The sequence below is a fragment of the Drosophila takahashii genome, chromosome X (assembly GCF_030179915.1).
Source record: "Drosophila takahashii strain IR98-3 E-12201 chromosome X, DtakHiC1v2, whole genome shotgun sequence".
Lineage (NCBI taxonomy): Eukaryota > Metazoa > Arthropoda > Insecta > Diptera > Drosophilidae > Drosophila > Drosophila takahashii.
Window position 1 is genome coordinate 12,001,990 of NC_091683.1, and position 26,969 is coordinate 12,028,958.

General features: G+C 41.0%; 1 protein-coding gene across 5 annotated transcripts; it reads left to right on the plus strand.

Moving 5' to 3' along the window:
* Positions 1 to 2,406: 2,406 nt before the first annotated feature.
* Positions 2,407 to 26,313, plus strand: IP3K2 (Inositol 1,4,5-triphosphate kinase 2). 5 transcript variants are annotated; one of them, XM_017137837.3, is made up of 6 exons: positions 11,538 to 11,842; positions 14,685 to 15,289; positions 24,462 to 24,711; positions 24,778 to 25,046; positions 25,277 to 25,387; positions 25,461 to 26,313. In XM_017137837.3, the coding sequence occupies exons 2-6, from the start codon at positions 14,915 to 14,917 to the stop codon at positions 25,803 to 25,805; spliced, it is 1,350 nt and encodes a 449-aa protein (XP_016993326.2). In that variant the 5' UTR covers positions 11,538 to 11,842; positions 14,685 to 14,914; the 3' UTR covers positions 25,806 to 26,313. The 5 variants fall into 5 exon arrangements, with proteins under 5 accessions (XP_070074415.1, XP_070074416.1, XP_016993326.2 ...); XM_017137835.3 differs by lacking the exons at positions 11,538 to 11,842; positions 14,685 to 15,289 and adding exons at positions 17,526 to 17,743; positions 22,211 to 23,275; XM_017137836.3 differs by lacking the exons at positions 11,538 to 11,842; positions 14,685 to 15,289 and adding exons at positions 18,488 to 18,702; positions 22,211 to 23,275.
* Positions 26,314 to 26,969: the final 656 nt, after the last annotated feature.

The following is a 26,969-nucleotide window of genomic DNA, read 5'->3' on the forward strand; positions in this document are numbered from 1 at the left end:
AAACTTAGCCGTATATCGATCTCGATCGCAGGTGTGTAAACCTAAAGTGGTTTTGATTTCACAACCGCAGAAGAGCTGGGGGGTGTCTTACTTTAAGCTGTTACCACGTCATTCCGCCGGTGCCTATCAGCGTCAGCAACTAGCGTCCGTGCGTCTTGTCAGTCAACAACAAAAAAAAAACAAAGTATATTTATATGTATATATAAAAAAAAATGTATGAAAACGACTGGGAAACAACAACGCACACAGAGCCAGAACACAAAAAAAAAGCGACAGAAAACGACAGAAAATCACATAAAACAATAAAAAAATTGCATTTTTTAATTGCCCCTTGTTATTTATACCGCCTGCGAGGAATCGACGGGGGTGGGGCTCGGTAAGGAGTTGAGTAATCACCGCGCCCTTGTCTACTTGGTAATCAACCCCCCACACACTCTCTGTCTGAGCTGTTGCGTCTGCGTTGTTCGTCGACTACTGACGTCACAGCCGCTGGCGACTTGGACAAAGTGCGATGCCGCACCGTGGGTCACCCCTCATCATCATTATTATAAACATTATACGGCCATCATATCATCATCATCATCACCATCGCACCGTGGAGTGGGTGGGGATTTCGCAACCAGTGAATCACGTGCTTATCATAGGAGATTCAGGGCCTACAAAATCTCTGTCGATGGGAAATTTGGTTTTATTTTCAAGAAGTGTGATAAAAGTAAATGAAAAACCATTTTAAAGCCCATGGGACTTATACGTACGTATACGTATAGTATTTATTGCAACTCATAACAAATTTTGCAATTTGCCATGGAATTTCTGCAACTACAATCAGTTTTGACGCAGGTCGTTGGTTGCGGTTGAGCTATACGTATGTACTGACATATTTCGAAAGTCATGTACGCAAACGGTTTTACTAAAGTGGTCTGTTCTCGGGTTTATTTTCGAGGAATTTAATCGGCACAGTTATTTATATGTTTTTTTTTAAACAAAAATAATACTTTTCCCGAGAAAACTTTAAGGGAAACGATATAAAATTGTGATTTGCGTCATTAGGTCTGATAACTATAACTATGAAAAACCAGCTGGACACTTATTTATAAACAAAAAAATACTATATATATATGAAGACGATACAGTCCGAGTTACATTTATGTGTTTCTTAAATTCGGTGGAGTAAAAAATTGTTTTTAAAAGATACTTTGCTAAAGGGAAATTCTTTTAATATTTTAGAAAAGTAATAAATCAACAGATGACAATAATCCTTTAGTTAAACTGTTTAGTTAGCTTTTGAAGGCGTACCACAAAAAGCCCTTAAAAGGGGAACTTATTCCAGTTAATTGCGTAGGCGCCATAAAAAATAATTTGTATTTAATTTGTTTTCTGGGAATATTTCACAGTCAGAGTTTTTTTTTAATTTTTTGTTTTTGTTTGTTTTTGATTCAACTGAAATTAACGCAAGAGAGGCGATAAATCACCGTTTCGTCCCATTGTGCGTTAGTGATTGTGCGCTTGTGGTGGTGCTGTTTGTGCTTTTGTTGTTGCATCGGGTCGCATCGCCTGTCAGTCTGTCACTGTGTGTGCTGGTGTGCGTGTGTGCGCCGTGTCCGTGTGCTCTGTGATCTGTGCTTAAATGCAATTTACAATTACGCGCGCCAATTGGAGCAGTTACCGGTGTGTGCGTGTGTACGTGCGGGATCATTGCACATTGCGTCAACGTTTCAAGATCACAATTACAATTACCCAGTAGCACCAACCTCTGAATTACGAGAACAGAGCAGCGAAAAGGCAACCGAAAAAAAGAAGAAAAAATAAAATTATAGAAGAAAACTATCAACAATAATAAGCCCGCCCGCAACAGCTGCTCTCCGCCTCCCTCTCCTCTCCACACCACTCTACTCCTCTGCTCAACAATTCTTCGCTACAATTCTTCGCAAGCCCGCCCCCTCTTGACTCTCCCCCCGCCGCCCCTGTGGAAACGGGGCAGAGCTGCAGAGCCGCAGAAAGCGATTTCAGTTCGGCGACGACAGCGCACAGGTGCCATTCGGAAAGTGCGGACGTAGAATGTTTGCCGGGGATTCCGCAGTCATTTTCACCTTCGATTCTTGGGCGCCAGCGTTATTAGCGAGTTAGTACGGGATCTCGGCCTTATATATCATTCCTTGTTAAACTAACATAACTAGGCTCTAACTTATTCTTGTTTTCTTTCCTCCTATCTCCTTTTTTCAAACACTTCTTCTTATTACTCCCTTTCCTACATGTTCTTTCCTAACCTCACTCTTTGTATTTTATCTCTACCAACTTTATTAACTCGTCGTATACCCTTACCCACATTTTCTTTCCTAACCTCACTCTTTGTAGTTTACTAGTTGTCACTGTTCCCTTTACACTGTTCCTTATATCCTCTTTTCCACCTCCTTCCTTTACCCCTTCCGAAACCCCCTTCCTTTACCCCTTCCCAACCCCTTACCCGCGAATAACCCATCCATCCATGTGAGATGAGTGCGTGCGACGGTTCGGGAACGGTTTCGCGAACGTCTGACGCCCCCGCTTTCCAATTCGATGTCATGCCAAAGATAACGACGCCGCCGTCGACGGTGACGCCTATGCTGGCGTCGGCAGCGCGGGCGAAAACGACGAGAGCGGTTAAAATTGAAAATAAATGGCCGGCGGCAGAGGCAACGGCGTTCAGTTATCAGCGAGCAGCGGAGCAGATTAGAGCTACAGCCAAGGCGACAACACCCACAATAACCACCCGACAGAGAACTGGATTAAACGAGATCTGCGCTGGCAATCATCCATGTGAAGAGCTCTCCAACAAGTTGGCCCTTCGCAAGGCTCAATTGAAGGCGGCCTTTTTTGGCATCAACGCAGTAACGGAGTACAACAGCAGCAGCACTACTTACCGCACCGCTTACCGCAGCAGCACCACCACTTACCCGAAAAGCAAGCCGGTGCAACAGCTGATCCATCACTACCAGGCCATGATTGTCCAGCAGCAGCAGCAGCAGCTGAGCGAGGGGGAGCGGGATCGGGAGCCCAAGGTGCTGGCCTCCAATTCGGACGAGGGCTGCAATGTCACCGGCGGCGGACTGAGTCCCTACAGCAGTGACAACGAGGACAACACACTGTCGCCGCGCCAGCGCAAGCCGAAGGTCACCCGTTGTGCCAGCAGTGACTCGGCTTTGGGTCTCGATGTGGACGATGGCCTGGCCATGGATGTGGGCATGATTCCAGTGCAGCGACGCAACACACTGACCGTCACGGATCTGCCCCTGCGACCGGCCCTCCTGCCCCTGGCCGAGCCCACAGCCCTGCCCGATTCACCGCTTACCTCGCCCACCGGGGGCGCCAATTCGAGTGTTGTGGGCGTGCCCACGAAGGTTCTGCTCGAGGAGCGAGTGGTGGCCGCCCCGGGATCGCGTCGCGAATCCACCCAGAGCTCCTACAGCGAACTGGGCGGCAGTGGACTGCCCCTGGGGGTGCGCTATGTGCGTACACCCTCGGTGGTGGTCAGTGACTACTCGGATGACATAACCGCCTGCGGGATCAGCATGGAGGAGATGGAGTACTTTCGCCTGCAGCGGGCGCGTGTCCAGCGTCGCTGCTCCCTGGAGGCGGGACATGGTCATGGTCATGGACATGGAGGAGGAGGAGGATCGGGAGGAGCGGCGGGAATGGCGCCAGGATGCGCCAAGGACGAAGGCCAGTCGGATGTCAGTGCGGCAAGCAGTTGCAGCAACCTGTACTACTGCGGATCCACCATTTCCGCCCTAGACGGCGGCGAGTGCATCGTCAACGGCATCCGGGTGGCGCTGGCCAGGAAGAGCAGCACCCAGAGCAGCAGCCTCAGCGGCGAGGAGGATGGCGATGATGTGGAAGAGGATGGCGATTTGGAGGATCTAGAGGATCGCGACGAGGAGGAGGAGGATTACGAGCGGGGGGATCACGATCACGATCACGATTGTGAGCGGGAGCGACAGATCAGCGAACTCCTGGCCGCCACGCAGCTTGGCGATCGTCAGCGGGATCGATCCAAGAAGGTAGGCGCCCGCAATGACGTCACAAACCAGGGAAATCTCAAACTAGACTAGTATATATATGAAGGGTGTCCTTCAGCAGAAGCAGCAGCCTAGTAAAATTAATATTAATCTTTTTTTTTTTGTGGCATTTTCGAAGGCATAAAAGAGCAGTGAATGAGGGCAGGTCTGAATGGCAGCGAAAGAGATAAGAAAGTTGGTGCATATACACAGGGAGAAAATCCCACTATGTTGTTTTAGAGCAGTATTATATCTTCTAGTTTATGAACTGCATAATAACTTTACAAGAAACAAGGAAACCAAAAGAAAAAGGAAAAGACTATGATAATAAGACTTATAACAATATATTCATTAAATATAAAACAATTTTGTTTTAATGAACTTGAGATCCTTTAAGAACGGTAATCCCCTTTATCAGCCCCAGCTTTTTCTCACCGTGTATATGCAGGTCTCTTTGCGATTGCGAGTGTGTGCGTTTGCTTAAAAGGCTGTTAATTAATTTGATTTTTATCTTATCACTAAAATGAGGTTCTGTTGCTCGGAGAAGTCTTTTTTGTATTCTCCGCTTTTCGTTTGCAATTATTATTATTATTATTCTGTGGCTGTTTTTTTTTTGTTTTAGTTTTTTTTTTTTTTGTGTTAATGGAATGAGAACGATATGATGGAGCTAAAGTTGAAAAATAAGGGGTGCCTTGATAAAAAAAAAAATACATACATATATCAACCGAAATACGAAAAACCTCGGTTCGGTTCGTTCATTCCTTTTTTTTTATCTAGAACTGGAACAACGACAACAACACAACGGCAGCGACAGCGACGAAAAAAAAACAAAAAACAATAGCTTATCTTAGTTAACTGTATATTGTATTATAGATAAATATTATGTACATATATAAGCCAGCACATATTTACCTTTATATAATGGCATCTTTTTTGTGATTATTTCCTTTTTGTTCTTGTTGTTGTTGTCAACGGACGGCAGAAAGTTTGTAAAGCAAATAAAAGTATTAGAAACCGAATTTTCGGAGTCATGATAACGATAATAAAGCAATCCACCTGGATATGTCGTCGTCTAAATGTACGTATGTCTGTATGTATATGCAAGAGATATGGATATGTGTGTTGTCGGATCTTAAGTGTGTCTGTGTGTATTTGGTTAATAATGTTACGCGCTTATCAAGCGGGTTTATCTCCCTGGCATTTATATAGTATATAGTATATAGCGCCCTCGCCGCCGACGAGCCACAAAAGCAATAATCGGAGGGATCCCAGAAATGGCCCGTTCTTCTTTTTTAACCCACGAGGGTGGAGTGTGCTTAATATACTATGCACATTGTTATATCCGTGATGATCCCATCCGTCGGACTAAGTCAATTGTATAACGTTCTTTTTTTTTGTCACTTTTTTCGGGGGATGATATCGCGATATCGCGCATACGTCACCGTTCCCATTAAGACCTATATGACACACGAGCCCTCGAGTCGGTGGGGATTACTCCATAAGTCACGGGGATTGTGTTAACGACTTATCACTGCTGATAAAAACTCACCGAGATGAAGACATTTCTGCAAGCTTAATTAGTCTATTTCACATTTAATTACGTCGTGTGTGTCAGTCATATAAACCAACTTGAAATTCCATCGAATCTTTAGGATCTTGTATTTATTTTCATCTCATAATACAGATCACTTAATTGTTGACCCAGTTTATACATTTGCATTCGCTTTTTATTCAGCCTCCACTTCTCTGTGAGATAAACTCCAATTTTATTAGCATGTCATTACAAGTTCCATCCGCATTTGAATACGATTCTTATTCAACTTCCGTCTTTGCCTCTATTTGTTAGGGGAATCGCTTAGATGTGCTCGTGAATATGCCCTTGCTAAATTCCGAATATATCTGTAAGTTTCAAAGTACAAAAGTAAATATGAAATTCTCATTAATGTAAGTTATTTTATCCATTCAGTACTTCCTTGTACCGCCCTCAAGATTCATTCATATTTCGAGTCATTATCAGAATTGAATATATATATATCATATATCATGAGCCACATGATGCTGGGCGTCTGTTAGTTTCGCCCGATATCTCCAGTATTTGGATTGGCATTCTTGGGACCCCTTACTTCCTGGTATCCTACTCATCCCACCGCCTGTCACCGCGCCTTATCACAGTTGTCACTATAGTTTCACCCCGAAAAAAGGGGGAGGGGAGAAGCCCCGAGGGAAGATCTTGTTTATATATTCTTCGCATTCCATTTATGGAATGGGATAGGATGGGTTTTTTTCTGTTTTGTTGCTTTCATTGAGATGGGATCTAAAGAACTGAAGGCCCCGAGGCTGTCTTCGCATTGTTTTGTTATTGTGAGCTCTGTGGACACTGCGGCGTGGGCTTCATAGAAAAAATGCCTTTTGCTTACTTAAAGATAAAGCCCCTGTGTGGGTGCCCCAAAGTCACCGACAATATAGCCATTTGGTCCGTTGACGTCGCTGTGACGTCACTGGGGTGCCTTTGTTCACCGCCCCCCTCTGATCTTCACTCCTCTTCTTGCCTCTTCATCCGAGTCATGATCATTAATAATATCAGCTCTGAAGTGCAAAGTCAGCTACAGATTCTCTCTTCATGGCCGTGGGGAATATCTTCTTTATGGACCGCAAAATATTGATACAAATTATACCATAATAAACAGGAAATATGACGCAGATATGGGATATACAAGATGAAAGATGATGCCTTTAGAATTCAAATTAAATCTAAAACATCTTGGATGTACCTGGAAAAATTATATAATGGATATATTTATCATTTTAATTTTTTTTTTAACTATACAAACTCTAATAAATAATATAGATAAAAACCTTTCAACATTTGATGAGCTTATTAATTGTATTCGATAAGAATTCAATTTAAGCATTTCAAGACTATTTAGTTTATATTTAATGCCCATATAAGATAGCGGGAATTGTTAATAAATAATATAAACAATGAAGAACGTGTCAGTTTGAATTTATGGTATTTTCGTTCTCGCTTCAAATCAATTTTATTTAAATTGTGTATATTGCCAGTAGGTGTTCTAAAGGCGAAACTATGAAAATAAAATAGTTTTGGATAGAAAAGTATCAAATTTTATAACTATTTTAGTGAATACGTGTGTTTTTACTTAACTGTTCCGTTTAGAACTGGTTTCTAGCTGTCAGTTAGTATTCCTGTGTAAAATGTAAAATTGTAGGATTTTCGAGAAATCATAAAAACGACTATTCATAGGGTAAACATGGGTTTCAATAGCACCCATTTGAAGTGAAGCGTTGCTGATCATTGACTGACGTCCAACGGCATTTACCATTATGATTGGATCGTGGTGCTATTTTTCTTCCTCTTCTTTTTTTTAATAGCCTTTATGGTCTCGGTGGGTCGTGCACATCCGTCACAGTCCGATCAGCCCGTCCCAGTCGCAGTCGCAGTCCCATTTCCAGACCCATTCCCATATCTAATCAACACATCGGCGACAGCGACGGGTATAAAGTGGTAATCGGGGGGAATTCGTCAGAGAAATTGAAATGGAAATGGGAATGGGAATTATGACGCCCACTAATTGTGTGAGAAATCGATTGAGCGGCGAGATCTCACCCCCTCCCCCCCATTTACATCCCCATCCCCGTTCTCTGTTGTAAGTCCGATCTGGGAGAACTTTTTGGTACAATCCGTTGACCTTCGCTCAAGCGACAACTTCCGTTGACGTCAGCAGCTGTCGCCCATCAGCGATCGCGGCGAAGATCGTCGCAAGTAAATTATATTGCCGCAAACCCCTTCCCCATCACCCACTTTAATTCCTGCCCCAACGCCCCCTTGCCACACAGCCCTTTTCCGCCCCCCGGAAGCTGCAAAGAATTCTCTGTGGAAGTAAAAACTTGGGATACCCTACAAAAATAAAAAATAAACCTATCGATTTTTGCTAAACATTAAACAAATTAGTCATCATTTATAGCTTTGTATATTTTATAATAATTATAATAACCATACAATTTGTGGTTATTGTCGACTATTGAACTTTGAGGAGCTGTTATCTTTAGAAAAATGAGTCATATTTTATAAACCTTATTTATATTATGTAAATTTAAATGTTGCTAAGGTTTTTGGGTGTTGGCTATCGAAATAATCGGCAATAAATGTGGGCTCATTTTTGAGGCATTTTTATTACCCAAAGCTATGCTTTCACATTTTGTTTTCTTTATCACGTAGAATTACGAATAGTAAGAATGAGTAAGAGAATTCTCTTTATATATCTCTTTGAATCTCGATAATTTTATAGTCTGCCTGTCGATTATGCTATGGTTATCATCAAAGAATTTCATAACATATCGACTTTTATCAACTAGAGTGCCGGCTATCGAAATAATCGGTAATTAAAGTCAGCACTGTCGGCACTGATTGATCGATTAATTTGGAAGGGTCCTCAGTCCATGGTAAATAATTAAATTGACACAAATTGAAGAGTTTATCATGTCAAACTTAATAATAAATTGCTATTATCGATAAATTTAATTTTATAAAAGTTCATAGCATTCTCTTAATCAGGGTATCTTGACAAATAGTTTTTAGTGAACTCGAAAAGCTGTTTCGCAGCACATTCCAAGGTCCAGTCCCAATCCCAAATCGGAGACCCTTCGGAGTCGGCTTCGATTCTCGAGTGTGCGCAATTTGCGTCATTTGCTCTTGTTGAAGTTGTTTGTTGGCTTCAATTTTTTGTTTTGTTTTTCAGCTGGTTCTCTGATTCCACGGCTGGTTTTGTTTGTTTCGCGTTTGCAATTTCCACTGAATTGAATCCCAGTCGTCGATCTTGCGAGACCAGCAATTTACACAGGAAGAAGTTCTTTGATAGTTTTTATGATCAACAAGATCACAATAATCTAAGTACCCAATAATTTGATTTTTAAAAGTAGGCAATAAAATATTATACTCGGAAATTCGTTCATGGTATAAAAAGGCATACTTTTGGGCTCTCGAGTTGTTGATTTAAAATCGCTAGAAAAATTTTCTTGGTAGAAAAGAATATTTAAAATATAGATAGTAATATTATAGTCTTAGAATATATTTTCCTCAGTGCAATGCAGCTTGCGTGCCAGCATATTTGTCATTCCTGTAAGTGCAGGCAGTTCCCTGCCCCTTCCTAACCCCTTCTTTTCTCCTTCCTAGCCCCTTCTTTACCCCTTCCTAGCCCCTTTTCGAACTCCTTAAAGGTTATGTTGTTCGGTTGCATGTCCCCAAGCGATGGCACCCGAAACACACGCGCCACCAGCAACATGCAACATGCAACATACGTGTGGGTTGTGGGTTTTGATTTACACTCGACTGCCGGGTTTCCGTTTGCGGCCTAACTTAGTTCTAAAACTGAATTGGCTTGGCAATAACCAGAATTTCCTGGTTTCCCAAGAGGCGTAATCGCCAAAACAAACCAAAAATATTTGCTTTATTCGATTCCAGTTAATTGCAGCTGCAGTAAATTAACGGCGAGCGCAGACTGACACTTGGAAAATAAAATTATACGAAATCAGGTAGAGTTAACAAAACATTTGCCAAGCCAGCTGTAACCGATTTTCTTTCACATCCCATCACCGAAATGAAAACATTGCTTTGTACTCGGAAATTATAAAAATAGGAAAGTTCATAGATTGTTCATACACCCTTTTCGATAAAAGATTACTATATTGAGGGAGAGAAATAAATGAATTCGGCACATGTCTAGATAAAGCATCATAAAGTAGTGCCAAAAATAGATATACCGAACTTTTCCATGGCATTCTGAGTGAATTGACAGGGCAATAAAGAAATTAGCACAGGTCTCATTCCCGAATCTTCTAGTACAGTAGGGCCCCCAAAGACGCGCCCAGAAAAGGCCAACGTGTTCTGGCAATTGCCGATAAGGCGAAACAAGAGCACTTGTGCAGGGCCATAGATATCGCCTTCTAATATTAGATGGCCAAAGTAGAGATAACCGAAGAACAGATAAAGAAATTGGATAGGTCTCTTTGATCAAAGGGAGGGGATGTGGCTTCGATTGTGGCCACACTGGGAGAAACACAGTTGCAGTTGTTTATATTATTTAAAAAAATAGTTTTGTATTTTTATTATTATTATAAATTATCTTTAATAAATCAGTATAATTAACCTAAAGGATTTTATCCCCTAGACTTTTCACATTCTTTGCTGCACTTTTCCCTCCGTGTTTGTGATAATAGAACACTTAATTTCCCAACCAATTTGCGATACCGACCCCTTTGCCATTTGCAAGCCATTCCCAAAGACCCTGGCTCATTCCGTATGTATCTTTGCATCTTTGCGGCTTTTCCACTCCATTCGAAAGACCATATGACAGGCTATGAGTCGCAGCTAGGGATTGGGATTGGAATATAGCCGCCTTCTTATCGGCTCAAGCCATCAGTGCGACTCCATAAAACACTTAGTATGGCCCCGCATTTCGGGGGCGTGGCTGGCAGGGGGCGGGCGTCAAGTGGTCAATTAATAGCACATAAATATTGTGACAGCCGCGCTCGTCATAAAGCCAAGTTCCCCTTATATACTGCATGCGGTTCCCAAAGTTCCATATATGCAAATACCGCAGGGCGGCTTGGAAGATGGAGAGCTACCGATTAGAGACGCCGGCAATTTGCATTATGCTAATCAAATGCCAGCGGCAATTTGCCGCCGCAATTAGTCGCCTTGTCAGAGGATCAGAGGATCGGCGACAAGGAGTCCGAGTTGGGCTTTTCAACCAAAGAGCCCATACACAGCGACAAAAAAAATCAGGTCCCACAATTATTAGCAATCTAAAAAGCAGATAGTTAAGTACAGAATATATTTATGAGTTCTTTCTATATCTCTATTAATTTATTTCTTTTGTAAGATTACCATTAAAAACTTATTTATAAAGGTACTTATATTTGTTGTATGATTATAATAGTTTCAGTTTCTTTGTTTTTTTTTGTAATATTTTTTTCTCTTTATAAATGTTCTATTTTTTTATAATAAATCCTTTTTAATATTTCGAAAGTGGAATTATTTTTGAATACAATTTTTTATCCTAATATTTGTTATGATATGAAAAAATGTCTTAGTTATAATGAGGTTTGTATAGTTCTTTAATTTTTGTTTAGTTCTTTAACGAATATTATTATTTTTTCCCAGTGTGTTTAAGGAATTGTCACCTCTGAATCCTGGGACTTTTGCATGTTTCAATCAGCGTCATTATTCCATCATGTTGTCGCTGTGTCGCCGCCTGATTTATGTGGCGATTAGGTCTTCTGGGTTCCGAGTGGCCAGGATTAAGGATAGTTCTTCAGTTCCTCAGCGTATATATTCCACCCCCTCGAGCCCCTGAAACCCCTCCCCTGGATTCGCCCCACACACACACACACACACGATCGCCGATCACTTCGGCTTTCAACTTCGTTTGCGGCAGCAATCGGTTGTTAGTTGGGGAGCTTTGCTTGTTGCCGCTGTAACGGCGATGCCTCAGTTGCCCGAGTGCCGTTCCAAAGTCAACAAGCGGTCGATCGCCGCTCCGATCCATTCCGTTCCGATACGCCGAGCATATATAGTTATATAGTCTAACCACCGATACGAAACGATACCGCAGAAAACAACAAAAAAGCAGCCAGAGCTCGTGAAAAACAATTTTCGTTCGCCTTTTTTTATTTACTTTGTGTGGCGCTGTTCCGTTTTTTATATTTATTAGTGTTTTTTATTTATTTGTTTGTCGGTTTTTTCCGCGGAGGTGGAGGTGGAGTTGGAATTGGAGGATTCCCAGCCAGCAGTGAGTTTTTTAGAGTGTGCAGCAGGTTTATCCATCTGCCAGATACTAGATACTCGATACTTGAGATATTTTATATATATTTTATAAACTGACCCTAGGGGCCTGACGACCACTGCAGACATGCCAGGCGACTACCATAAACAGCAGTTGCAGTGGCAGTTGCAGTTGCAGTTGCAGTTGCACTTGCCTTATGGACACCATACAGTGAGGCCTGTGAGGCGCCGACAAAGGCATTAATCAGAAGTCGATAAACTTTGACATGCAACGCTGCAAGCGGCAATCGGCCAGCGGCAATCGGCAGCCAAATGAAGCGATCTTCATAAATCAAAGGCGGTTTTATAGATGGTTTATGGGTTGTGGGGATCTCCACTGGCTACCTAGGTTGGCTACTCCTTTGATTTATGGCCACTGCGGCGGACCGCCGCCAACAAGTTAATTGAAAACGAGGCGTGACAGTGAAATTTGCCACCGCACGCCAACGGCGAAACATATACCCACATATGCCATATATATGTAGTGTATATAGTACCAAAGATGTCCCGCCGATCTCAACTGGATCTGGATTGGCCAGTAAATCGATGATCGAGGAGGTTGGGGGACTAGGCACTTTTCCAAATGTGCCACTAAACTGACAGATTTGGCCATAATAAAAAATTTAAAAGCCAAATACAAACCGAGTGTGTGGAGTCTGGAAAATAAGTTGCCAGCTTTAATTTATTGTGACATAACGGTATAATCTGACATAAATTATTGATAAGACGAGCGCCCATAAAAGTACAAGACAGTTGGCTTAAGCAATACAACACACAAAAGCAAAAGCAAATACAACAACAGGCCGGGGAAAGGAGGGGGAGTGGCTGGAAAAGCTGGAAAAACTAAAGCGAAGCCAATAGTTGGTGGGTTGATTGGGAGGGGAAATGGCTATAAGTACAAACGATCCGAACTGAATTTGCTCTATTGAGCACCATTTTTCATAAGTGCTTGAAAATAATCGATATTTTCGATAATTTAACAATATCGATTCGATAATATAGATGTTTTTATTATGGAAATGTAGCAATCTTAATTTTCTACGAAATTTAATAGTAATTATTTTCGCATTTTCTTTTGATTTCATTCAACTAAAATTTTTTTTTTAAATTATTAAATAATTTTGTCCAAATTTATTACCTTTTCTCCACCCTTGTTTGGCATTCCCTTTTTTTTTACTAGGTGTGCTCTATTATTATTTAATAATTATCTTACAAACTATCCTTGAGAAATGCTCGTGAATAGATAAACCAAATATTAATATTTTTCTGTTCACAACTTATTATTTAAATTAAAAACTGAGCAGTGCTAGTGAATAGATAGTTTAAATCAGGTAAAAGTAAGTAAAAAATCTCCATTTAATGTGATTGCTAAAAATGAATATTTAACTGGTAAATGTTGCTACTTCCTACCATTTTTGGGGTCTTCTTTTCTTTTTCCCTGGAGCGATTTTCTTGGAGTGTTCGCCAAATTTATTGGGCCAGATGATCTATCTATCCTATCCGGCCTGGCTATTAAATTGTACTACCCATTTGGGATTTATGGCCAGGGTATAACAACGGCCAAAAAGCAAAAGCAAGGGGCAACAACAAATACCAGAGCCGCTTATAAATCATTTGGCTAACAACAACTGGTCGGGGCTGCAATTGGAGTTGCACTCGGAGTCGAAGTCGGAGTCCAAGTTGCTCCGAGCTCTGCAAAAGTATCTTTTGGATCTATTATTTAACTTTTATGTGCGCATAAATGCGGCGATATGATGCCGATGACGACTTGAAAACTGGCTAAGGAGCCCGAGCCAGTTTAAATCACCACCTACCCCTCCCCCTATTTTTTTTGCTAAACCGACGGGTTTCAATTTTCCGTTTTCAAAGGAGCAAGAAAAAAATCTCGACCGTGTCTGCTGCACTTTCATGTTAATTAACAAGAAACTTTTATCAGCTCTGCGATTAAGCGAATGCCACTTCTAACGCCCCAACCCCAGATCCTATATCATATGGCCCAGGTCCCAGCCCAAGCCCCATACCAACCATCCATTGATCCATTCAGATAAGCCCAGACAGACAACAAATTGTGGTCCATAAATTATTGAATTTCGAATGGCCAAAGAAGCCACGAGGTAGAAGAGATAAGATTGCCTTGGGTGCGGAGATCGGAGTTTGGAGATCGGAGATCGTGTGACGGAATTCAATATTCCATATTGATACTGGTCATGTCAGTCGAGGGAGATTGCGTTGATTAATCTAATTTGCAATATTGATACTGTCGCATGTCGGTTGAAGTAGATTAAGGTGATTCATTTAGATTGGGAAATGGCCAAGCAATCAACTTGATTTCTGCGGAAGTTAAAGTTAATACGAAATAGTTTTAGAGGGGATTTCAAGTGATTAATTTAAGGCTACAATATTTACACAGGGCTTGTCAGCTAAAATAGATGGTAGTCATTAATTTAAAATTGTTTAACCTATAGTGGGTCGTAAAAACGAATGTATGGGCGTCTGTGGATTATTTTTAATGGCTGATCAATTAAAGTAATCTCCGGTGGTCCATAAATCATAGAGTATGTCCAAAAAAGTCACGAAGTGATAAGTGTGCTTCGAGTTCTCTGGGTGGCGGAGTTCAATAATGAAATTTAAAATGTCAAACACAACAGATTAGGGTGATTTATTGAAATATTTCCTTTTTAGGGGAAGAGAAACAAATCTGTAGAAATAATTTTTTAAATATTTAGCTAATAATTAAATGTTTTAATATTATTTTATTTTCTTTTATTTTTCAATCCAATCTAATTTATCTTCCCTTCTCTCCTTTGCAGGTATGTTGTCTCAACTCTCGCTTAGCTAAAAGAGTTTGCCGGATTCTCGATCGAAATAGGAAGTATCCATTAAATAACGCGACGCGAAAGGGCGAAAACAAAAGACTTAGGCAAAGAACTCTTCGCCAACGGAGGTGGACGGCGGAGGACCAGGAGGAGGAGCGGCTGGGGGAGCGGGGGGAGGAGCGGAGGCGGAGGCAGTGGGTGGCAGTGGCAATCGCCTGGCCGAAATGGCCCTGTTCCCCTCCTCTTCGCGGCCGCGGACGCTCATGGAGCAGCTGCTGGCCCGCAAGATTGAGGCGGCCGCCGCCGCGGGCGCAGCTCCCTCGACCGTCTCCGCAACTCCTTCCGCTTCCGGCTCGGCCACGCCCTCACCCACATCCCCCAATCCCCTGCCCCTGCCCCTGCCCCTCCCCCTGACCCTGGGATTGGGCCTGGGCCTGGGCATGGGCGTGGTCAGCCGCCTGCGACGCACCGACTCCTTGGACTCCACCAGCAGCCTGGGCTCGCTGGCCTTCGGCGAGGACGTCTGCCGCTGCGACGACTGCCTGCTGGGCATCGTCGATCTCTACGTGATCAGTGCCGCCGAGGCGGCCAAGAAGAAGGTGAGTCATATGGGGTTTTACTACGAGCTAAGGGATACTTTTCAGTACTTTATAGAAACTAAAACTATAAAGTATAAGCTATTATTTTTGGGATAATTATATTATTTAAAAAACAATTATAGTAAATAATTATAGCCATTTCTATTAGATTTATTAATTTTTTTAAATAAATATTTGAATAAAATAATAAAAATAAAAGGTATTCTGACCAATTCTGACCCATCTGTATAAACCCTAACTTTGTGATCCCCACGATCCCCACTTTTTTAAGCTTTTTAGTTGTCTCCATGAAAAGCTTTACCTGGGGAGGTTGTCTTTGCTATAAAGAAGCTACTTACCTCGTATAGGCTTTCGATCAGAGGTGCCAGAATTTACTGGTTAAAAATTCTCAAATCATATAATTAAGGAAAAAAAGCTAACAATCTTATCCAACCGAAATCCGTAACAAAACCCACCGTTTTCGGTTGGAACTTGACTCCCTTGTGACTCCCTTGACTATGTGAAATTTCTTTTAAAAGTAAGCCAGCAATCTGTATCTATTGGAAATGCTACAATTTAAGGATTAAAATACGGACCAGAAAATAATTATCTACTATTAAGTCCGAAATAGCTTATATTTTTATATTAGGACTTGAAAAATGCTGGCTGTTTTCAGCTATTAAATGGCTAGAAGCACATCGCTAGCTTGGACTGTTGGACCGGTCCAGCCGGAAAGCTTCGCTTCCATCCCATTGACGTCACTAGCATCTGACATAGAGATAAAGATAGCGAATGGAACAGAGAGAGAGAGAGAGCGAGACAAAGAGAAGCCGCTCATGCGTAAAGCGTGGATCGTGTGAAAATGAGATCGTTCAACTGATAAGCGAAATTGGAGTGGAGAGTGGAGAGGAGAGGGAAGGCGGAGTGGTGGGCGGAGGTGGGAGATTTCAGAAGATTCGGAAGAGAGCCATCTTAGCAGACTCTTCTTAGCACAAAAAGATAACTCCAAGCGAAGGTCCCTATTGCTTATGCAATTTATAAATATTTTTTGAATACATATTCAATGGCCCTAAACTTTCTCCTGGAGAAAGTGATTTGTGACTCATATTTAATAAGGATCTTGTTGGCGATCTTCAGAAAGTATCTTCTCTTTTATTGCTTTGCTGTGGACTTTTCTTAATGAATCTCAACTTTTTGCGGTATCTCTTTTCTCTGTATCTCTGCCCAATTTTGTTTATTTACATTGAAGCTCATGTTTGCTGATTTACAAAGCCAGCTTCCCATGTTCCCACGAATAAACAATGATGTGCAATTATTCGAATATAACAATGACCAGGCATTATGGGGAAACCAAAAATATTAGGCTGTATTTATAGGGCTTCGTAGAAAAAAAAACTAAAATTATTTTCACAAACTTTATAAAATTCTCAGGCAATGCATTATTATTAAGTCTTTAGCTTTTTATTTTAAATATCAAGGAGCTCTGACCATATCGTAACGGCATTTTCCACTGATGTAGGATCTTGTTATCATTGACGTCACGGCCCGGTGGCCTTGATCATTAAACTACGTCATCGCGGGTGAGTCTAGGCCAACTAATGAGCTTTGTTCCCCGGGTTGGGACCCCTCTCTCATCCAGGTGATAATTCTGGGCCCGGTTACACCCGTAAAAAAAACCACATACTTAATATTTTGTAAAATTAATCATTTCTGTGGGATATATGAAAAAAAGTGCAACATTTTGGGAGCATATAATAATAATCAAATATAATAAAATCAAAATAAATATATATTGAATTACAGAAATATGTATGTATATTCAATCTTATCTAATAAATATTGAAGGTGTAAATAAAAAAGACAAAAAATAAAGGTGGTTAACTTAAACGTAACCTCTTACGTTTTTAAATCCATCTGTATTTATCGTAAAGAATATTAATTTACACTTGAAATATTTGATATTGGTTTTCTTTTCTGAGGTGGAATTCTTTTTTTCTCCAAGTGTACCACCCCCAAATTCTCTTACTCTGCCTTATCAGTCTGAGCTCTCGTACTTGCGATTGGATTGAATTTCGATTGGATTTATTTGGTAGGACTCCCGAAACAGAAAGCTGATGTTGCTGCTGCTGCCGTGTTGCTCCCGTGTTGCTGTTGCTGCTGTTGCTGTTGCTGCTGCTGCTGCTCATCGCCGGCGGAGCTCTCAGCGAGTTTGGTTCGGCTTGGCTCGTTTGGGTTCCGTTTTTTTAGAGCAGAGTCGACCAGTTGAGCTTTTGCTGCGATCGCGTGCGGCTGGCTCGGGGTCTCGTCTCTGGGTTTTTGTCATTCTTATTGCTATTGTTATTGTTATTGCTATTGGTAGTGCTATTGCCCGTAAACCTACCCGTACCCGCATCGTATCGTATCGTATCGTATCGCATCGTATCGCCGACTTTCCGCGTGTGCTTCCACATATCTCTCGCCGCACCGCCTCTATATGTATATCTACCCAATATGTTTGTGTTTTCACCGCGGCTCTGAGCGCCCCTCTCTGTGTGCCAAGCCAATGCCAGAGACCGCGTCAAACGGCCCACCGAAAAAACAAAAATAATACAAAAAACAAAAAAAAAATAATTAATAATAAACAGCAAAGGCAACAGCAAAAGCAACACAGCCCAGAAGCAATATTATTAACCAGAGCTGTATTCCAAAAATATTATAATTTTTTGATTTGGTTTTTGTTTTTTTTTAAATAAATTCATTTTGATTGGTTGCGTGTGGTGTGTTCGTATTATGTATTTTCATTTTCAATTCAACAAAAAGCCACAGGAAGAAAGCTGAAAAAATTCCATTCCATTCTTAATTAACAGTTAATTGCTGAAGAGTGTATGTGTTTCTTAAATTCTATTTTTGAAACACAAAACCCCGAAGGAAATGGGCTTATAAACTAATGTAAATCCTGATGAAAATTATTTTGCCATATAATCTTAATATAATATAGAAAATATAATCATTCTAAATTGAATGCTAACTGCTATATTGCGTGTTTGTTTTTCTACGATTCCGTATATTTTTAATATTTATAAAAAATATTACAGATCTAATAAAAAAAAAGCTATAAAAATTGCACTCCATTTAAAAACAGCAATATAGATCTAAAAAAAAGAATAAAATATACAAACTTAAAAAAAATAGATGTATAAAAAATAAAAAAATATAAAGAAAACATTTCATATTGTAAACACGCAACTAAACTAAATAAAACACTTTCTAGCACATTAATTTTTAATCAAAATCAATGACTTGTGCCTGTGTGTGGTCTTTTTTTAACGTGCTTTTTTTTTTAAGTTAATTAAACAATTCGAATTGAAGAAGAATCAAGTGGCAAGTTGGGGAATCTGCAATGTGTTGCTGCTGTCGAAGTTGCTGATGTTTCGTGTTGCTGCTGTCATTGTAAAGTGTGTTAATTGAAGCACGCGCCGAAAAAGCGAGAGAGAGAGACGGCGAGAGTCGGAGAGAGAGAGAGGGAAGACGGGAGACCGTAGACAGAACTCTTATACTAGATGACTGAAATAGCGAACTGACTTTTGCACCGAAAATCCGAGTATTCAGGTTTATGTAAACATTTACACACTATATAAACGACGACGTCAATGAGAACGCCCCTCCCCTGCCCCCCAAAAAACACCCCGTCGAAAATTGAATGCTACGCAATTTAAGAGCAACACCCACCCATTCAACACCCCACACCCCCACACCCCACCCCCTAAACACAAAAAATTTAATGTGAATTATATAATTGAGGAGCAACAGCAGAGCAGCACCTTCGGAAATCGTGTTCATTTGCGTACGAGCAGCGAATTCGGCAATTGAGGCTCATTAAGTAGCCGAAAATGGAACTAAATCACCCCTCCCACTCCACCACCCCACCGCCTTAATTGGTGCTTGATCGTTTCAATAACATCCGCCCAACCACCCACATTCACAGCCCCACTCACATCTCGAGGCCCAAAACCAAAACCGAAACCGTATCCGAATCCAAAAGCGAATCCCAAAGCCAAAATCCATTCTGTGCGTCAATGGAACACTGCAAAAAAAAGAGGGTTGCCATTAGGAGATCCATAATAATTCTACAAAATAGAATTTAATCGATCCTACAAAACACATTATATTTTATTGGGCATAGCCAATTACCGAAATTAATGTATTCACTTTGTAGTGCAGGTTTGGTTCTTATAATGTATTTCCAAAATATTTTATTTCTTGGGAATATCGAAATATTTAAAAAATACTATTATTAAATACGAATGATTTATTCTTCTCAATCCCAATTCTTAATCTTAATGCTAGGGACATTAATGATATTTTTTTCTTGACTGATAAGGGAGGAGCTCTATTTTTGATGCTAGTTCTAAAAATAAATAAATATAAAATAAATATATTGCATAAAAACTATAAAACTGATTCCGAATTGAAAACCATTTTTTGGTATCGTTTTGAAAAGCTATCCAAACATTTTCCAGTGCCCAAATAGAAGAAGAGAAACAGAGACTCACACTCAGAGAAAGGGAAAGAGCGAGGAGGTGATAAAGAGCGGAGCGGGAGGTTGACAACAAATTTTTTACTTTATTAATTTTAAGCTTTTGGTAGTTAGAAAATGAAATGAAAAAAAAGTGAAGAAATACTGAGAGAAATTGTTATGCGAACGGGAATGTGAATGGCGCGCATTAAGCGCGTAGTGTCCATTTTTGAGAGTGGGTGGTGCTGTTAATTCAAGGGGGGAAAGTGGGGCCTTCGAGGGGGTGGCGATTACACAGACACTACGCCCCAGCCCAAACACACGATCTAATGTCTCCACATATATGTATGCACAGTACATGGCGCGATACGATATATCGAGTCGTTATCTTTTTTTTTTGTTTTTTTGCATTCGCTGGTGTTGACGGCATCGAAGATTGTACAATTGTTTCCCTTAGATAACGAGCGAATTTGTATTTAAGGATGGATCGCAATCTAAAGCCAAGCCCAGCTAGAAAATAAAAGATATAAAAAGATAGGATTGGAATCTTTTTAAATCTTTAATAGCTCACCGAGTTGTAGATCAGTTCATTCTTTATAAATAGCCAGTTATTTACACAAGCAGAAAGTAGCATTAAATAATGAAATATCACACATACGTAATTTATGGAAGAGCTATTAATAAAAAAAAAAACAAGTAAAGAAAAGCAGAAATAAAAGTAAATAAAGATTAAATAGTTTTATCGTTATAGGATAAATACCTTCTAAGTTATTCGACATTACTTGGACTTGGATCCGCCAAGTATTTAGTCTAACATCACCAAGTAGAGCTCTTAACTAGAAGATCTAGGTACTCAAACACTTGGAGCCCTCAGTAACTTAAGTACTATAACCCTTGAAATATATTAACTGAGCACTCAAGTTCATAAAATAGTTCTTGTTTTTGTTTCATAATCCTAAACTGGGATAATTATCATTAATTAAGACAGTAAGACCCAAACTTGGCTTTCTATTAAGTCTATCAAAACACTGAATGTTCTGGAAGAGCTGATAAAGTCGAAACCCTTGTCCCACTTACATGCACTTAGTACTCGGGCCCTTGCAATGCCAACCCCTGACTCGAATCGGAATTAGATAAGCCAAATATATATATAATATATAGAAGGCGATCGCTAAGTAGTTCGTAATGCGGCTAAGATCTATTGTTGATATGGGAGTACCAAAGTTCTCCACAAGGTTGTTGCTGCTCTCGATGTTGCTCGTGTTGCTCGTGTTGCTCGTGTTGCTCGTGTTGCTGTTGCTCTTAGCTGACGTTGCTGTTGCCGTTGTTGTTGCTTCGTTATCGCCTCGCGGCGACGGCGTCAACATTTGCAAATGACGTCAAATGTTATAAAGAAATTTCAGTTCGTATATATGGCGGGAGATATATATACAAGTTGTACATACATATGTATATTCGGTATTGTTGCTGCTGTGCACTGGCGTAACTGGATAGCCGCGTCGCTGGCATTTCCATTATTATCATAATGTGCTGTTCGATTTGGGTTTCGGATTGGATTGGATTGCCTTGCCCGACTCTGGGCGGTTTCACTTGCGGTTGCTGGTTGCTAGTTGCTGGTGTTGCTAGTTGGTGTTGCTAGTTGCTGGTTGCTGGTTGCTGGCCACCAGCTTCTAGCTTTTCGGATGCCGCAGATGGAGCTGCCAAGATGCCAACACGCTCCGACAATGCCTACTTAGTATCGTCTGTCTTTGCTTTTTGCGGACTGTGTTACATGGCATATACTTGTGTATGTCTCAAATTTAATCAATTTTGATTGATGTGTGCGCATTACAGCAGCAACGGCAGCCGAAAGCAGTCAAAAGTCAAAGACCCAGCTGCAACGAAGCGATAATACCCTTAAAACGAAAGGGATTGAACCTCTGCAGGCAACCTACTTGGAAAAGTTCAGATTATAAACGCCACAAAAAGATGCTTCTGCTTGGAAATTCTTTTCATAACTATCATAAGCAGCTTGAAATGATCTCTTAAATTTTTTATATATTTTTAAGATTAATAACAAATTTTATATAAATTTTAGAAAACAGTTTGATTTATATATTTGCATCTTTGGAGTAACTTCTAAACGTGACTCGATATAGACTTTTTTTAAGATCTATATCATACATTCTTTAATTGTATATTATATGTTTCAAGGACCACAAAAACCTTATAATATAATCAAAGGGTATTTAAAGACCCAAAAGCTCGTTTCGATCGCTTGGGCTGTCAGTTGGAAAGGGAGGGGGATAGTTAGAGGGAGACGAGGCGGTTTTTAGGCGAGAACGGGTTCGCAAATGCGCAGAAATCAAAATGCAGCGACAGGCTCTCCAACTCTCCGACTTTTGGCTTCTCTATCTCTATCTCTATCTGTATCTCTATCTGTAACTATATCTCCGAATTTATGATAGTTGCTAGTGAGCTGTAAAGTAAAGTTCCACTGATGCACTTAACCGAGTGCCGTGGGCCAGATTCCATGTAAGATGTCCGTGTGCGCCCTAAGTCAGCCACAGCCGCAGAATCCCAAGAATCCCGCGAATACCACGAATCCCACAAATCCCAAGCAAAAGAACGGTACAACGAGATTACCAGCCCTGACAACCGGAAACGGAAGTGCTGGTATAAACCTAAACGGCAGGCCCAAGGGCTCCGTAACGCCACCCACTCCGCCGCCTTCTCCGCAGGTTCGGATCTACGAGGACTTTGACAGGATGAGCGCCAAGGAGGTCTACTACAACGAGGCGGGCAAGAAGGTGACCGTCAAGCTGCTCCACTTTCCCGACGTTCCGCCCGAGGAGATATCCAAGTTGAAGTTCGAGGATGACGATGAGGAGGAGGAAGATGATGAGGGGGAGGAGGAAGCCGAGGAGGAGGATAAGGGCGATGAGGCCGACGAGGATAGCGATACGGGACGCCGACCCGCATCGGCGGACAGCGAGGAGTGTCAAAGGGAGAGACCCGTGGAGGCGGAGGCCACGGCCAGCTCCTCCAAGAAGATCTTCCGCCGCAAACTGTCCGGCAATAATATGCAGTCGCGCAAGTGCAGCCTGGCCTTCGCCCAGGCCCACGGAATCCGTCAGCGGGCCGAGAAGAAGCTATCGATGCCCACCATCAGCATCACGGCCAATTCGGGTGACCATGTGGCCCACAGTTTCGTGGGTCTGCGTTTGGGATTGGGATTGGGATCGGGCAGCCGGAAGCTGTCGCAGCAGCACTCGCTGCCCGACTCATCGCCCTCGCCCACGCATTTGGGACCCCGGCGATCCCATTCGCCGCTGGGCCAGAGCCTCTGCCCCGGCTACATCCAGTACTCCAAGTCGCTGCTGGAGGTGCCCATGCCGCGGGACTACGGCTACGCCAGCAGCGACGACCTCAGCTCCGAGTGGGACTCGGATGTGTCCACCTCGGCGGGGGGCTCCGCGGCGGGATCGGGATCGGGATCGGGCTCCTCGTCGCAGGCCACAGCTGGCAAGAAGGTAGGATGGGTGATCCCATCAAGGGACCTAGTCTTAGGCTCCGAGCAGGGTTCTGTATAGTTAATTTATTAGTTTTAGAATTAACTATCTTTTTACTAAGAAAAATTTAATTTTTAATAATTTTTTTGTATTTTAAGTTTCTCATAGAACCATAGAAAGTTAAATCTAGTATTTAGATCGTTTTTTAAATTTGCATATTTATTTTGTTAGTCTTGGAATAAACTATTTTTTTATTTAGAAAAATATATTTTTTTATAATCTTTTTATATTTTCAGTTTCTTATAGAACCATACAAAGTTAAATCTAGTATTTAGATCGTTTCTAAAATTTGCATTTGTAATTTATTAGTTTTGGAATTAACGATGTTTTTATTTAGAAAATCTTTTTATTTAGAAAATTTTATTTTTTTATAATCTTTATATATTTCAAGTTTCTTATAAATTTAAATTTATAAAATTTGCATATTTAATTTATTAGTTTGGAATAAACGATTTTTCCATTTAGAAAAATTGAATTTTTAATAATCTTTATATATTTTATGTTTGTTATAGAACCATAGAAAGTTAAATCTAGTATTTAGATCGTTTTTAAAATTTGCATATTTAATTTATTACTTTTGGAATTAACTATTTTTCCATTTAGGCATTTTAAATTTTTCATAATCTTTTTAAATTTATATTTGTTATAGAACCATAGAAAATGAAATCTAATATTTAGATGTTTTTAAAATATGCAGGCCCTTTTAATATATAAAGTCTGTACTTAAAAGAGTGAATACTTAAAATGGCATTATTAGTATTTGAATTATATTTATATTTATTCCATATTAAAATGGTAGTTGAAAACCTTAGTTTTCCGCCTAGTTAACAAACTTGTAATAACTTTACTACCACAAAAAATGGATAAAGCAAGAACAATTAATTCCACGTGATTTTGTTAACTGATCAACTCAAACGTGTGTTTACATGTGGCTGAAACTAAAACGATGACAATTCAGCTGAAAAATCAGGGCATGAAAATGGGTCTTTAGTCAGCTGTCAGCTGTCTAAAGCAATTTGTTCCTCTGTTTTCATTACAATAAACAGAAATAAGAGATACAATGAATGGTATTACCTTTATTTATTTAAGATTTTTAATCAATCCAATAGAATTCCCTGACTAAAAATTGTTCCCCCGATTCTTGCAGAGCTCCGGCTGGCGGAAGATCCGCAACATCGTCCAGTGGACGCCCTTCTTCCAGACGTACAAGAAGCAGCGCTATCCATGGGTCCAGCTGGCCGGACACCAGGGCAACTTCAAGGCGGGTCCCGAGCCGGGCACCGTGCTCAAGAAGCTGTGCCCCAAGGAGGAGGAGTGCTTCCAGATCCTCATGCAGGACCTCCTGCGGCCCTATGTGCCCGTCTACAAGGGCCAGGTGACCAGCGAGGATGGCGAACGTGAGTCGGGGATTGGGGATCTCTCTGTTTTGTATTCCCATCCTAATCCTGGTACTTCTTCCTTAGTTTACCTACAGCTCCAGGATCTGCTCAGTGACTATGTGCAGCCGTGCGTGATGGACTGCAAGGTAGGTGTTCGCACCTATTTAGAGGAGGAGCTGTCCAAGGCGAAGGAGAAGCCCAAGTTGCGCAAGGACATGTACGACAAGATGATACAGATCGATAGCCACGCCCCCACCGCCGAGGAGCACGCGGCGAAGGCGGTGACCAAGCCGAGATATATGGTCTGGCGGGAGACCATCTCCAGCACGGCCACGCTGGGTTTCCGCATCGAGGTGGGTTCGATTTTACATTATTTAAGATCAATTTAAATTTGATATGTGTCCAGGTAAATTTGATCTGGTCGAAAAGAGTATTTCATGTAAAAACGATATGGGTCTAGCATGAAATTTACATGGCTATACCGATTTTACGGGAACATGCTTTTTTAATGTAATTTAAATATAATAATATAAAATAAATAATATAAATAAATATAATATTTATAAATAATCACCGTTTTCAGGGCATCAAGAAGAGCGATGGCACCAGTTCCAAAGATTTCAAAACGACCAAGTCGCGCGAACAAATCAAGTTGGCCTTTGTCGAGTTCCTCAGCGGTCATCCCCACATTCTGGTGAGTACTAAAGGAGCCTTTTAATGGTATTAACCTGGGAACTTTACTGTTTTTTTTTCTCCTTATTAAACAGCCCCGGTACATCCAGCGTTTGCGGGCCATAAGGGCCACCCTGGCCGTTTCGGAGTTCTTCCAGACCCACGAGGTCATCGGGAGCTCCCTGCTCTTCGTCCACGACCAGACCCACGCCAGCATCTGGCTCATCGACTTCGCCAAGACGGTGGAGCTGCCGCCGCAGCTGCGGATCGATCACTACTCCGCCTGGAAGGTGGGCAACCACGAGGATGGCTATCTCATCGGGATCAACAATCTCATCGATATCTTTGTGGAGATGCAGGCGTCCATGGAGGCGGAGGCGTCAGTTTCTGGCGGGGATGGGGATCATGCGAAGGAGGAGCCGGGAGAAAGTAAACCCTGAAGTGAATTCTTCATTTTTTTTCAAGGGGGTTTGGGGCTGGGCCCCAAGGCAAAGACATTTCCATTTCCCGAATCGATTAATCCCCAATTCCTAGGCTAAGTAACCGTTTTTTTTTTGTTTTTTTTTTACAGCAATTTGCTTACATTTAACCCCTTAAGTTTAAAATCAAAGACTGAAACCACAATAAGCATACATATACACACATACATAGATACTTTTACTATATGATATACGCCTACGTATATAGGAAATATATAGCCTTATATGTGCTGCTGCTGTAGTGTAATTTATTTAGCCAAAAAACTCACATTTGGCGCATCCCCGAGAGACCCGAATAGTTGGAGAACACCCGCAGGCAGTCGAAACTGTCGATCGTAGCGATTCGAAAAGTTACCCAGAACACCCAACACGCAACAAGAGCTTAATTTAAGTTTTTAATGTAATGGTTATGCGACTACCTACTAAATACTACTAATTGTGCACTATTAAATTCAGTTAAACCAGACAATGTACTTGTTTCATTTCGTGCGTGTTTTATTTCCGCATTTTTAATACGGGTTAACTCTGTTTCGGCAAAAAAAAAAATATTTTAGGGTGGAAAATAAAGATTCGAATTTTAGACAAAAAGTACACTTTTTCTTCACTTTTTCAGTCGTAATTTGGTCAAATCAAGCCGACAGCTAAGCGAACGACTGTTTTGAACAGCTAACAACCTAAACTAACGATCTCCATCACTTTTGGGAAAATTTAATTTTTTACCAATTTTTACATTTTTTATAAGGGGTAAATAATTTTTTGCTAAAAATGGTAAAAAATTAAAATGTCCGGATTTCAACGGAAATTGATTCAGAATTAAGCTACGAGTTCAACAAGGTATGACATTCCATACTTGGGCTATTATTTCCTTTGTTTCGTCCAAAAAAATTGATATTTTATCATCATTTTTGGGAAAATTTAATTGTTTACCAAATTTTGAGGAGAATGTCTCCGCTGTGACAGGAGGTTGTATCGGCTGCCTATTAGAAAAGCTATGTGTGGCGCCATTGCGGCCGAAAAGAGCACCATGAACCGATGTAAATATTTATTTTTATTCAAAAAATATCGATATTAATATTCTGATGCACTTTTCACATCCCTACCGCGAACTAGCGTTGTGCAAAAGCT

Bases quoted from the DNA above. Each gene is read 5' to 3' on its own strand.
- IP3K2 (XM_070218314.1), top strand. From the start codon at position 2,493: ATGAGTGCGTGCGACGGTTCGGGAACGGTTTCGCGAACGTCTGACGCC. The intron at 25,047-25,276 runs GTGGGTTCGATT...CACCGTTTTCAG, and splicing joins CGCTGGGTTTCCGCATCGAG to GGCATCAAGAAGAGCGATGG. The intron at 25,388-25,460 runs GTGAGTACTAAA...CTTATTAAACAG, and splicing joins GCGGTCATCCCCACATTCTG to CCCCGGTACATCCAGCGTTT.